The sequence below is a fragment of the Leptodactylus fuscus genome, chromosome 4, assembly GCF_031893055.1.
Source record: "Leptodactylus fuscus isolate aLepFus1 chromosome 4, aLepFus1.hap2, whole genome shotgun sequence".
Taxonomy (NCBI): domain Eukaryota; kingdom Metazoa; phylum Chordata; class Amphibia; order Anura; family Leptodactylidae; genus Leptodactylus; species Leptodactylus fuscus.
This window is the reverse complement of record NC_134268.1, coordinates 1,002,849-1,017,729: the sequence shown is the minus strand read 5'-3', so window position 1 is coordinate 1,017,729 and position 14,881 is coordinate 1,002,849. Positions and strand designations below refer to the sequence as shown.

At 45.2% G+C, this 14,881-nt stretch overlaps 1 protein-coding gene across 1 annotated transcript in view; it reads left to right on the top strand.

The window, feature by feature from the left end:
• The first annotated feature begins 3,451 nt into the window (after positions 1-3,451).
• Positions 3,452-14,881, top strand: part of LOC142201105 (uncharacterized) — a 30,776-nt gene continuing 19,346 nt past the window's right edge. Inside the window, exon 1 of the mRNA XM_075271933.1 lies at positions 3,452-3,575. Coding sequence (XP_075128034.1) covers positions 3,452-3,575 — 124 coding nt within the window. The remainder of the gene's footprint in view (positions 3,576-14,881) is intronic.

The window sequence follows — 14,881 nt, the reverse complement described above, 5'->3', positions numbered from 1 at the left end:
AGGCCCTAAGAAGTGTCCCCTGGACTCCAAAGGCCCTAAGAAGTGTCCCCTGGACTCCGAAGGCCCTAAGAAGTGTCCCCTGGACTCCGAAGGCCCTAAGAAGTGACCCCTGGACTCCGAAGGCCCTAAGAAGTGTCCCCTGGACCCCCGGCCCTAAGAAGTGACCCCTGGACTCCGAAGGCCCTAAGAAGTGTCCCCTGGACCCCCGGCCCTCAGCCTCCTGAGCAGGTAGAGTCTGCTGTGGCCCTTTCTGTGCAGCGCCTCCAGGTGATCAGCCCAGTCTAGTTTATTGCTGAGGAGCGCGCCCAGATACTTATAGGTCCTGACTATCTCAATGCATTATACACTATATATATATATATATTCTACAGTATATACTCCACAATATATATATATACTTTACACTATATACTCTATACACACACACATATATATATACACACACACTCTACACTATATACTATATATATACTGTACTCCTGTCCTCACCTCCCCATTGGCTCCGCCCACACTGCGGTATTTGCAGGGACTGATCATTATCTGATGAGATTTGCACCTTCAGGCAATCAGATCTATTCTGATAGTCACCTGGATGTGATCTCACCTTATGTTGCACCATCTTTAAAGGGACAGGTGCACACGGGAACACATACTACAGCCCCAGGTCCCCCAGATTCTGCTCCAGGTCACCCCACACATGTGACCCCCAGACTGGCCATCTATCCTCCTCCTACCTTGACATGAATTAAGTGTGAATTACAATAGAGAGAACAGTAGGACGACTCCCCACAGACAGAGAGCGGCTGCAGGTGCGGATAGTTCTGCAGGGTCAGGGGGCAGTTACTTTTGCACAGGGGTGTGAGGGGCGCAGTCATCACTCTCAGCCTCTCTCTCTAATTCCACAAGACCTGATCAGGGACTGCTCAGTGTGACAAAGAGGCGAGAACAGATCTGGGAGCGGGGGAATACATTTGCAAAGCGCTTCTATGTAGAGAAACCAGAAATGAGGAACCTCCACTTAGTGATGATAACACTGTATCACATGAAGGGGTCAGGGGTCTCCACCAGAGGGGAGTGAGGGGCTAAAAATACCAAGAGACAATGTGTGTGACACCCGGTTCTACCAGAATGACCAGATCTGTCTGTATGGACAGACCCTGTACACACTGGGCGACTACCTAATCCAGTCTAATGGCTACAAGTACCAGAAGGACTTGTACTGGATGACAGATCTGCTGCAAGTCAGGGGTGTAGGTATAGGAGGGGTAGAGGTCAGGGGTGTAGATATAGGAGGTGTAGGGCTCAGGGGTGTTGGTATAGGAGATGTAGGGGTCAGGGGTGTAGATATAGGAGGGGTAGAGGTCAGGGGTGTAGATATAGGAGGGGTAGAGGTCAGGGGTGTAGATATAGGAGGTGTAGGGGTCAGGGGTGTAGATATAGGAGGTGTAGAGGTCAGGGGTGTAGATATAGGAGGGGTAGAGGTCAGGGGTGTAGATACAGGAGGTGTAGAGGTCAGGGGTGTAGATATAGGAGGGGTAGAGGTCAGGGGTGTAGATATAGGAAGGGTAGAGGTCAGGGGTGTAGGTATAGGAGATGTAGGGGTCAGGGGCGTAGGTATAGGAGGGGTAGAGGTCAGGGGTGTAGATATAGGAGGTGTAGAGGTCAGGGGTGTAGATACAGAAGGTGTAGAGGTCAGGGGTGTATGTACAGGAGGTGTAGAGGTCAGGGGGGTAGATATAGGAGGTGTAGAGGTCAGGGGTGTAGGTATAGGAGGTGTAGAGGTCAGGGGTGTAGATATAGGAGGTGTAGGGGTCAGGGGTGTAGGTATAGGAGGTGTAGAGGTCAGGGGTGTAGGTATAGGAGGTGTAGAGGTCAGGGGTGTAGGTATAGGAGGTGTAGAGGTCAGGGGTGTAGGTATAGGAGGTGTAGAGGTCAGGGGGTAGATATAGGAGGTGTAGAGGTCAGGGGTGTATGTACAGGAGGTGTAGAGGTCAGGGGTGTAGGTATAGGAGGTGTAGAGGTCAGGGGTGTAGGTATAGGAGGTGTAGGGGTCAGGGGTGTAGGTATAGGAGGTGTAGAGGTCAGGGGTGTAGATATAGGAGGTGTAGAGGTCAGGGGTGTAGATATAGGAGGTGTAGAGGTCAGGGGTGTAGGTATAGGAGGTGTAGGGGTCAGGGGTGTAGGTATAGGAGGTGTAGAGGTCAGGGGTGTAGGTATAGGAGGTGTAGGGGTCAGGGGTGTAGGTATAGGAGGTGTAGAGGTCAGGGGGTAGATATAGGAGGTGTAGAGGTCAGGGGTGTAGATACAGAAGGTGTAGAGGTCAGGGGTGTAGCTATAGGAGGGGTAGAGGTCAGGGGTGTAGATACAGAAGGTGTAGAGGTCAGGGGTGTAGGTATAGGAGGTGTAGAGGGGGAGGTCAGGGGCAGTGGAGTAACTAGAGCCTTGTGGGCCTTTTATCACTGACCATAGTCGTAGTGTTGTATATATCACTGACCATAGCTGTAGTGTTGTATATATCACTGACCATAGCTGTAGTGTTGTATATATCACTGACCATAGCTGTAGTGTTGTATATATCACTGACCATAGCTGTAGTGTTGTATATATATCACTGACCATAGCTGTAGTGTTGTATATATCACTGACCATAGTCGTAGTGTTGTATATATCACTGACCATAGCCGTAGTGTTGTATATATATCACTGACCATAGCCGTAGTGTTGTATATATCACTGACCATAGCTGTAGTGTTGTATATATATCACTGACCATAGCTGTAGTGTTGTATATATATCACTGACCATAGCTGTAGTGTTGTATATATATCACTGACCATAGCTGTAGTGTTGTATATATATCACTGACCTGGACTCTGTGAGCTCTTCTGGTCACTGAGGGGCCCTTGAGCTCTGGTATTGGGGCCCTTGAGCTCTGGTATTGGGGCCCTTGAGCTCTGGTATTGGGGCCCTTGAGCTCTGGTATTGGGCCCTTGAGCTCTGGTATTGGGGCCCTTGAGCTCTGGTATTGGGGCCCTTGAGCTCTGGTATTGGGCCCTTGAGCTCTGGTATTGGGCCCTTGAGCACTGGTATTGGCCCTTGCACTGCCCGGGGCCAATAACTCTTTTTCTGTCAGGACACCGGAGGTTAACCCCTTCTGCTCAGCAGCCTCACTCTGTGGCGCCCGGCCTAGCTGAGGAATGTACCAATTGTGTATGAGAAGTGACAAGGAGCCTAGAAGAAGGAGCAGCCCCAGGAGCTGAGCCAACAAACAGGGATCAATAACTAATACCCACCGCGTACAGCGCGCCCCCTCAGGCCGCAGCACATACCGCGCCGAGCAGGGCAAACGGAGAACCGGCGCCCCCTGGCGCAAGCAACAACGTGTAGGCGCGTCCTACCTGACCGGGGCGGGGCTAGCGGAGAGCGCTTCTATAGCAGATGCCGGGAGGCTATGAGAGTGGGCGTGTCCTACCTGACCGGAGGCGGGGCTAGCACTGAGCGCTTCTATATCAGATCCCAAGAAAGTGACGAGACCGAGGAGTCAGCGCTGAGGAGAAGCCGAGACTGGCGGACAGGTGAGCGGAGGATGGGGGAAGTAGTGTCCGCGGAGGGGAGGATGAGGGGGGAGTAGTGTCTGAGAGGATTAGATACAGCACTGGAAGTACCACACACCTGAGGATTGGATACAGTACTGACACTATATGAGGGGATTAGATACAGTACTGACACTATATGAGAGGATTAGATACAGTACTGACACTATATGAGGGGATTAGATACAGTACTGACACTATATGAGGGGATTAGATACAGTACAGACACTATATGAGGGGATTAGATACAGTACAGACACTATATGAGGGGATTAGATACAGTACAGGCACTATATGAGAGGATTAGATACAGTACAGACACTATATGAGGGGATTAGATACAGTACTGACACTATATGAGGGGATTAGATACAGTACAGACACTATATGAGGGGATTAGATACAGTACCGACACTATATGAGGGGATTAGATACAGTACAGGCACTATATGAGGGGATTAGATACAGTACTGACACTATATGAGGGGATTAGATACAGTACAGGCACTATATGAGGGGATTAAATACAGTACCGACACTCTATGAGGGGATTAGATACAGTACAGACACTATATGAGAGGATTAGATACAGTACAGACACTATATGAGGGGATTAGATACAGTACAGGCACTATATGAGGGGATTAGATACAGTACTGACACTATATGAGGGGATTAGATACAGTACTGACACTATATGAGGGGATTAGATACAGTACAGACACTATATGAGGGGATTAGATACAGTACAGGCACTATATGAGGGGATTAGATACAGTACTGACACTATATGAGGGGATTAGATACAGTACAGGCACTATATGAGGGGATTAAATACAGTACAGACACTATATGAGGGGATTAGATACAGTACTGACACTATATGAGAGGATTAGATACAGTACAGACACTATATGAGGGGATTAGATACAGTACTGACACTATATGAGAGGATTAGATACAGTACTGACACTATCTGAGGGGATTAGATACAGTACTGACACTATATGAGGGGATTAGATACAGTACTGACACTATATGAGGGGATTAGATACAGTACTGACACTATATGAGGGGATTAGATACAGTGCTGACACTATATGAGGGGATTAGATACAGTGCTGACACTATATGAGGGGATTAGATACAGTGCAGGCACTATATGAGGGGATTAGATACAGTACTGACACTATATGAGGGGATTAGATACAGTACAGACACTATATGAGGGGATTAGATACAGTACAGACACTATATGAGGGGATTAGATACAGTACAGGCACTATATGAGGGGATTAGATACAGTACTGACACTATATGAGGGGATTAGATACAGTACTGACACTATATGAGGGGATTAGATACAGTACAGACACTATATGAGGGGATTAGATACAGTGCAGGCACTATATGAGGGGATTAGATACAGTACTGACACTATATGAGGGGATTAGATACAGTACTGACACTATATGAGGGGATTAGATACAGTGCTGACACTATATGAGGGGATTAGATACAGTGCTGACACTATATGAGGGGATTAGATACAGTGCAGGCACTATATGAGGGGATTAGATACAGTACTGACACTATATGAGGGGATTAGATACAGTACAGACACTATATGAGGGGATTAGATACAGTACAGGCACTATATGAGGGGATTAGATACAGTACTGAGATTACAATGTGTGAGAGGTTTGGATACAGTCCTGTGCGCTCACATTCTGGCAGTCGCTCCTTGTAGTCCTGTCTGTGTCTCTCAGGTACATTCCCTCCTATTTTCCTCAGTCCCACTCTCACAGCTGAGGGTTTGTTACAGGGTCGTCTGCTTTCTTTCTCTGGGTTTGCACAGATATTGTGCTGCCAAATAATAATGATAGTGAGCAGGAGGAGGAGTCACTGAGAGCCGGCCTGTGAGGAGCCGAGGAGGAGGTGCAGGCCTGCTGCAGAGCATCGCACCACTATGTACTGTGCACCGCATTCTCCAGGACGCCATATACTAACCGCTCACTGGTCAGCTGACGTCACACTCACCCATTGTTGTCGGCTCGCCTTGGTCTCACTGTTGTCGGCTCGGGGGAGGGGGGGGGGGATATTCTCTACCTGAGCAGTGCTCTCTGTTATCAGCCAGTCCAGAGTCTGTACAGATGGACCTGAGACATTACCCGGGGCCTGTAAGTGTTGCCTGTAAGATAACACTTGGCTCTGACTTCTGTCTCTGATACTCCTTCTGACTTACACACCAATAATGGCGACAAGGAATCGCACTCACCTTCACTACATCTGACACTTCATCCTCGCCCCGCCCCTTTCCTTGGACACAAGAAGGTATCAGAGCGACCCTCGTCCTCACCGACATCTCAAGAGCTGAAACTGTCGGCCATGAGGAGAATCCAGCAGGTAACGGAGGAGACCACAGATAAGGAATCACCAGAGGGGCTGCTGCACCCCCCCCTCCCCCAACACTGTCTGATCCTGCACTGCACAGCACTACTGTCTATATACACACTGCACTACTGTATATATACACAGTACTACTTCTATTATTCTGTGTATAACTTGTATGTGCTGTATCTGGAGGGCGGTGAGGTCACTGCAGAATATTATACAGTATACTAGCCTCTGCCTGTGACTTCGTCTGCGTGTTGTTGGTGTCGATGATCCGCCTATATTCAGAAAATTGCTGCCGGCGATGGTTTGTCTGCTCCAGCGTTTCGGCAGCTGTTAAGCTGTCCTGTTGCTGAACTTGTTCCTCACTGTGCCTGTGATTGTTCCGGCATCTCAGCAGCTTGCTGGGACGCCATATAATGAGCATGTTGTTGGCGCCGATGATCCCGTCAGCTCCGCTTGAGGAGACCTCTGTGACTTCTGGCTCCTTCATAGCTCTCGGTGTTTGCGACAAATTAGATTTTCTTTTTCCCGCCATGTTTAATATCAGCAATCTGCCAATGTGGAGTAAAGGTGATTCCCCTCCAGTGTGTCAGCACTGCCTGGAGCAGATCAGATAATATGCAGATGCTTGTACACAATGGACTGAGGGTTAGCTGAGTGTTACATAGAGAGATAACAGACCTGGGACCTGAGATAAGCGGCTGCAGGAGCAGTGTAATATAGTATGTGACCATAAATCCAGAACAATAGTGAAGCCATGTCATTTACCGGGATACAAAGTAGCCGATGTGTTACTGCAGGTTACAGAGTATCTATGGGACAAATCTCATACAAATCCACTCTGTGGTTTCTGTGATTGAGGGACAAACATCCAAACTGTCACATGTATAATATTAGTAGGATAACCTGTATGTGCTGTATCTGGGGGGCGGTGATGTCACTGTGGTATATTATATGGTATATAACCTGTATGTGCTGTATCTGGAGGGCAGTGATGTCATTGCAGTATATTATACGGTATATAACCTGTATGTGCTGTATCTGGGGGCAGTGATGTCACTGCAGTATATTATATGGTATATAACCTGTATGTGCTGTATCTGGAGGGCAGTGATGTCATTGCAGTATATTATACGGTATATAACCTGTATGTGCTGTATTTGGGGGGCGGTGATGTCACTGCAGTATATTACATCGTATATTACCTGTATGTGCTGTATCTGGGGGGCGGTGATGTCACTGCAGTATATTATACAGTATATAACCTGTATGTGCTGTATCTGGGTGGTGGTGATGTCACTGCAGTATATTACATCGTATATTACCTGTATGTGCTGTATCTGGAGGGCAGTGATGTCATTGCAGTATATTATACGGTATATAACCTGTATGTGCTGTATTTGGGGGGCGGTGATGTCACTGCAGTATATTACATCGTATATTACCTGTATGTGCTGTATCTGGAGGGCAGTGATGTCATTGCAGTATATTATACGGTATATAACCTGTATGTGCTGTATCTGGGTGGTGGTGATGTCACTGCAGTATATTATACGGTATATTACCTGTATGTGCTGTATCTGGAGGGCGGTGATGTCACTGCAGTATATTATATGGTATATAACCTGTATGTGCTGTATCTGGAGGCAGTGATGTCACTGCAGTATATTATACGGTATATAACCTGTATGTGCTGTATCTGGGGGCAGTGATGTCACTGCGGTATATTATATGGTATATAACCTGTATGTGCTGTATCTGGAGGGCGGTGATGTCACTGCGGTATATTATATGGTATGTAACCTGTATGTGCTGTATCTGGAGGGCGGTGATGTCACTGCAGTATATTATACGATATATTACCTGTATGTGCTGTATCTGGGGGGCGGTGATGTCACTGCAGTATATTGTACAGTATATAACCTGTATGTGCTGTATCTGGAGGGCGGTGATGTCACTGCGGTATATTATACGATATATTACCTGTATGTGCTGTATCTGGGGGCAGTGATGTCACTGCGGTATATCATACAGTATATAACCTGTATGTGCTGTATCTGGAGGGCAGTGATGTCACTGCAGTATATTGTACAGTATATAACCTGTATGTGCTGTATCTGGGGGCAGTGATGTCACTGCAGTATATTATATGGTATATAACCTGTATGTGCTGTATCTGGAGGACAGTGATGTCACTGCAGTATATTATATGGTATATAACCTGTATGTGCTGTATCTGGAGGCAGTGATGTCACTGCAGTATATTATACGGTATATAACCTGTATGTGCTGTATCTGGAGGGCAGTGATGTCACTGCAGTATATTATATGGTATATAACCTGTATGTGCTGTATCTGGAGGCAGTGATGTCACTGCAGTATATTATATGGTATATAACCTGTATGTGCTGTATCTGGAGGCAGTGATGTCACTGCAGTATATTATACGGTATATAACTTGTATGTGCTGTATCTGGGGGGCGGTGATGTCACTGCGGTATATTATATGGTATATAACCTGTATGTGCTGTATCTGGAGGGCGGTGATGTCACTGCGGTATATTATATGGTATATAACCTGTATGTGCTGTATCTGGAGGGCGGTGATGTCACTGCGGTATATTATACGGTATATAACCTGTATGTGCTGTATCTGGAGGCAGTGATGTCACTGCAGTATATTATATGGTATATAACCTGTATGTGCTGTATCTGGGGGCAGTGATGTCACTGCAGTATATTATATGGTATATAACCTGTATGTGCTGTATCTGGAGGACAGTGATGTCACTGCAGTATATTATATGGTATATAACCTGTATGTGCTGTATCTGGAGGGCAGTGATGTCACTGCAGTATATTATATGGTATATAACCTGTATGTGCTGTATCTGGAGGGCAGTGATGTCACTGCAGTATATTATATGGTATATAACTTGTATGTGCTGTATCTGGAGGGCAGTGATGTCACTGCAGTATATTGTACAGTATATAACCTGTATGTGCTGTATCTGGGGGCAGTGATGTCACTGCAGTATATTATATGGTATATAACCTGTATGTGCTGTATCTGGAGGACAGTGATGTCACTGCAGTATATTATATGGTATATAACCTGTATGTGCTGTATCTGGAGGCAGTGATGTCACTGCAGTATATTATACGGTATATAACCTGTATGTGCTGTATCTGGGGGCAGTGATGTCACTGCAGTATATTATATGGTATATAACCTGTATGTGCTGTATCTGGGGGGCGGTGATGTCACTGCGGTATATTATATGGTATATAACCTGTATGTGCTGTATCTGGGGGCAGTGATGTCACTGCAGTATATTATATGGTATATAACCTGTATGTGCTGTATCTGGAGGGCAGTGATGTCATTGCAGTATATTATACGGTATATAACCTGTATGTGCTGTATCTGGAGGCAGTGATGTCACTGCAGTATATTATACGGTATATAACCTGTATGTGCTGTATCTGGGGGGCGGTGATGTCACTGCAGTATATTATACAGTATATAACCTGTATGTGCTGTATCTGGAGGGCGGTGATGTCACTGCGGTATATTATATGGTATATAACCTGTATGTGCTGTATCTGGAGGGCGGTGATGTCACTGCGGTATATTATACAGTATATAACCTGTATGTGCTGTATCTGGAGGGCAGTGATGTCACTGCGGTATATTATACGGTATATAACCTGTATGTGCTGTATCTGGAGGGCAGTGATGTCACTGCGGTATATTATACGGTATATAACCTGTATGTGCTGTATCTGGAGGCAGTGATGTCACTGCGGTATATTATACGGTATATAACCTGTATGTGCTGTATCTGGAGGGCGGTGATGTCACTGCAGTATATTATACGGTATATAACCTGTATGTGCTGTATCTGGAGGGCGGTGATGTCACTGCAGTATATTACATCGTATATTACCTGTATGTGCTGTATCTGGAGGGCGGTGATGTCACTGCAGTATATTATACGGTATATAACCTGTATGTGCTGTATCTGGAGGGCGGTGATGTCACTGCAGTATATTACATCGTATATTACCTGTATGTGCTGTATCTGGAGGGCGGTGATGTCACTGCAGTATATTATACGGTATATAACCTGTATGTGCTGTATCTGGAGGGCAGTGATGTCACTGCAGTATATTATACGGTATATAACCTGTATGTGCTGTATCTGGAGGGCGGTGATGTCACTGCAGTATATTATATGGTATATAACCTGTATGTGCTGTATCTGGGGGGCGGTGATGTCACTGCAGTATATTATACAGTATATAACCTGTATGTGCTGTATCTGGAGGGCGGTGATGTCACTGCAGTATATTATATGGTATATAACCTGTATGTGCTGTATCTGGAGGGCAGTGATGTCACTGCAGTATATTATATGGTATATAACCTGTATGTGCTGTATCTGGAGGGCAGTGATGTCACTGCAGTATATTATATGGTATATAACCTGTATGTGCTGTATCTGGAGGGCAGTGATGTCACTGCAGTATATTATACGGTATATGCAATGCTATACAGCGGTGCAGGTAACCTTGTGCACGCCAACTCCAGACATCATACAGCAGACTGAATTATAAGATGTGATTGTGAATGCAGCTGTGGAGGTGACTGGAGTATAATGCTGTATAGTAGGATGTCGCCTGCAGCTCTGGTTGTGACTGGAGTACCAGGATGTGGCGGTGATATTACAGAGTTCTGCTTTAGCTTCTGGAGGCGGCTTCCTTCCACCTTGTGCGGGGCACATCGTTTGCCGATGATGTCACTGACCCCGGAGCTTATAACATTCACTGGATATGTCAGAATATAAGAATGGGGAGTGAAACAGAAACATGCCTGCAGCTGCAAAACAATGCACATATGATAGCGGGGAGGGGGCAACACACCCACCTGTACTGATCTTATATTGTGTCTATACTCCAGACACATCCAGAGCTGTAGTCACAATTCTCCTACTAACTAATGTCTAATACTCCAGACACATCCAGAGCTGTAGTCACAATTCTCCTTCTAACTAATGTCTAATACTCCAGACACATCCAGAGCTGCAGTCACAATTCTCCTACTAACTAATGTCTAATACTCCAGACACATCCAGAGCTGTAGTCAGAATTCTCCTTCTAACTAATGTCTAATACTCCAGACACATCCAGAGCTGTAGTCAGAATTCTCCTACTAACTAATGTCTAATACTCCTGACACATCCAGAGCTGCAGTCACAATTCTCCTACTAACTAATGTCTAATACTCCAGACACATCCAGAGCTGTAGTCAGAATTCTCCTACTAACTAATGTCTAATACTCCAGACACATCCAGAGCTGCAGTCACAATTCTCCTACTAACTAATGTCTAATACTCCAGACACATCCAGAGCTGCAGTCACAATTCTCCTACTAACTAATGTCTAATACTCCAGACACATCCAGAGCTGCAGTCACAATTCTCCTACTAACTAATGTCTAATACTCCAGACACATCCAGAGCTGTAGTCAGAATTCTCCTACTAACTAATGTCTAATACTCCAGACACATCCAGAGCTGTAGTCACAATTCTCCTTCTAACTAATGTCTAATACTCCAGACACATCCAGAGCTGTAGTCACAATTCTCCTTCTAACTAATGTCTAATACTCCAGACACATCCAGAGCTGTAGTCACAATTCTCCTTCTAACTAATGTCTAATACTCCAGACACATCCAGAGCTGTAGTCACAATTCTCCTTCTAACTAATGTCTAATACTCCAGACACATCCAGAGCTGTAGTCACAATTCTCCTTCTAACTAATGTCTAATACTCCAGACACATCCAGAGCTGTAGTCACAATTCTCCTTCTAACTAATGTCTAATACTCCAGACACATCCAGAGCTGTAGTCACAATTCTCCTTCTAACTAATGTCTAATACTCCAGACACATCCAGAGCTGTAGTCAGAATTCTCCTACTAACTAATGTCTAATACTCCAGACACATCCAGAGCTGCAGTCACAATTCTCCTACTAACTAATGTCTAATACTCCAGACACATCCAGAGCTGTAGTCAGAATTCTCCTACTAACTAATGTCTAATACTCCAGACACATCCAGAGCTGTAGTCACAATTCTCCTTCTAACTAATGTCTAATACTCCAGACACATCCAGAGCTGTAGTCACAATTCTCCTTCTAACTAATGTCTAATACTCCAGACACATCCAGAGCTGTAGTCAGAATTCTCTTACTAACTAATGTCTAATACTCCAGACACATCCAGAGCTGTAGTCAGAATTCTCCTTCTAACTAATGTCTAATACTCCAGACACATCCAGAGCTGTAGTCACAATTCTCCTTCTAACTAATGTCTAATACTCCAGACACATCCAGAGCTGTAGTCACAATTCTCCTACTAACTAATGTCTAATACTCCAGACACATCCAGAGCTGTAGTCACAATTCTCCTACTAACTAATGTCTAATACTCCAGACACATCCAGAGCTGTAGTCAGAATTCTCTTACTAACTAATGTCTAATACTCCAGACACATCCAGAGCTGTAGTCACAATTCTCCTTCTAACTAATGTCTAATACTCCAGACACATCCAGAGCTGTAGTCACAATTCTCCTACTAACTAATGTCTAATACTCCAGACACATCCAGAGCTGTAGTCACAATTCTCCTTCTAACTAATGTCTAATACTCCAGACACATCCAGAGCTGTAGTCACAATTCTCCTTCTAACTAATGTCTAATACTCCAGACACATCCAGAGCTGTAGTCAGAATTCTCTTACTAACTAATGTCTAATACTCCAGACACATCCAGAGCTGTAGTCAGAATTCTCCTTCTAACTAATGTCTAATACTCCAGACACATCCAGAGCTGTAGTCACAATTCTCCTTCTAACTAATGTCTAATACTCCAGACACATCCAGAGCTGTAGTCACAATTCTCCTACTAACTAATGTCTAATACTCCAGACACATCCAGAGCTGTAGTCACAATTCTCCTACTAACTAATGTCTAATACTCCAGACACATCCAGAGCTGTAGTCAGAATTCTCTTACTAACTAATGTCTAATACTCCAGACACATCCAGAGCTGTAGTCACAATTCTCCTTCTAACTAATGTCTAATACTCCAGACACATCCAGAGCTGTAGTCACAATTCTCCTACTAACTAATGTCTAATACTCCAGACACATCCAGAGCTGTAGTCACAATTCTCCTTCTAACTAATGTCTAATACTCCAGACACATCCAGAGCTGTAGTCACAATTCTCCTTCTAACTAATGTCTAATACTCCAGACACATCCAGAGCTGTAGTCACAATTCTCCTTCTAACTAATGTCTAATACTCCAGACACATCCAGAGCTGTAGTCACAATTCTCCTACTAACTAATGTCTAATACTCCAGACACATCCAGAGCTGTAGTCACAATTCTCCTACTAACTAATGTCTAATACTCCAGACACATCCAGAGCTGTAGTCACAATTCTCCTTCTAACTAATGTCTAATACTCCAGACACATCCAGAGCTGTAGTCACAATTCTCCTTCTAACTAATGTCTAATACTCCAGACACATCCAGAGCTGTAGTCACAATTCTCCTAACTAATGTCTAATACTCCAGACACATCCAGAGCTGTAGTCACAATTCTCCTACTAACTAATGTCTAATACTCCAGACACATCCAGAGCTGTAGCCAGAATTCTCTTACTAACTAATGTCTAATACTCCAGACACATCCAGAGCTGCAGTCAGAATTCTCCTACTAACTAATGTCTAATACTCCAGACACATCCAGAGCTGTAGTCAGAATTCTCCTTCTAGCTAATGTCTAATACTCCAGACACATCCAGAGCTGTAGTCCCAATGCTGCAATCTAATGTTAAATTGGTCAGTTTGTGAATGTAGCTTTGGTAGGGAGTGGAGCGGCTTATAGCTGTAGTTAGTGTTGTCTTTGGCTGTGTGTAGTGTATACAGGGTACTGATCCCTCAGACACAATGTAAGGGGATGTTTGGGTGACAGTGTCTCTCCCCCCCCCCCCCCGCGCCCTGCCCTCGCTGCCCCATCTCACACTTTGTCTCTTATGTTTACCCACACGCCACAGTAACCCAACAGATTAGTCACTGCCAAGACCGACACCGTGGTAGATCATGTAATAGATCCCTGTCACCGCCACCTCTCGATTATAATAATACATGATATGATAATACAAGGGTCACACCCCAAATATCAAACGCACAAGGAGCCGATACTGAGAGCAGCGCCAGCAGAGTCATCAACTGAAAGAACAATGATGATGTCATCACATAACCATACTGCCGTGAGCAGAGTGATGTCATGTCATCATGTTATAGTAACATGCCTGAGACTGCAAGTACTACATCCCATAATCCACTGACCACAGCCTGATGCATCCCATAATCCACTGACCACAGCCTGATGCATCCCATAATCCACTGACCACAGCCTGATGCATCCCATAATCCACTGACCACAGCCTGATGCATCCCATAATCCACTGACCACAGCCTGATGCATCCCATAATCCACTGACCACAGCCTGATACATCCCATAATCCACTGACCACAGCCGGATACATCCCATAATCCACTGACCACAGCCGGATACATCCTATAATCCACTGACCACAGCCTAATATATGGAATACTACATCCCACAATACTACATCCCATAATCCACTGCCCACAGCCTGATGCATCCCATAATCCACTGCCCACAGCCTGATGCATCCCATAATCCACTGACCACAGCCTGATGCATCCCATAATCCACTGACCACAGCCTGATGCATCCCATAATCCACTGACCACAGCCTGATGCATCCCATAATCCACTG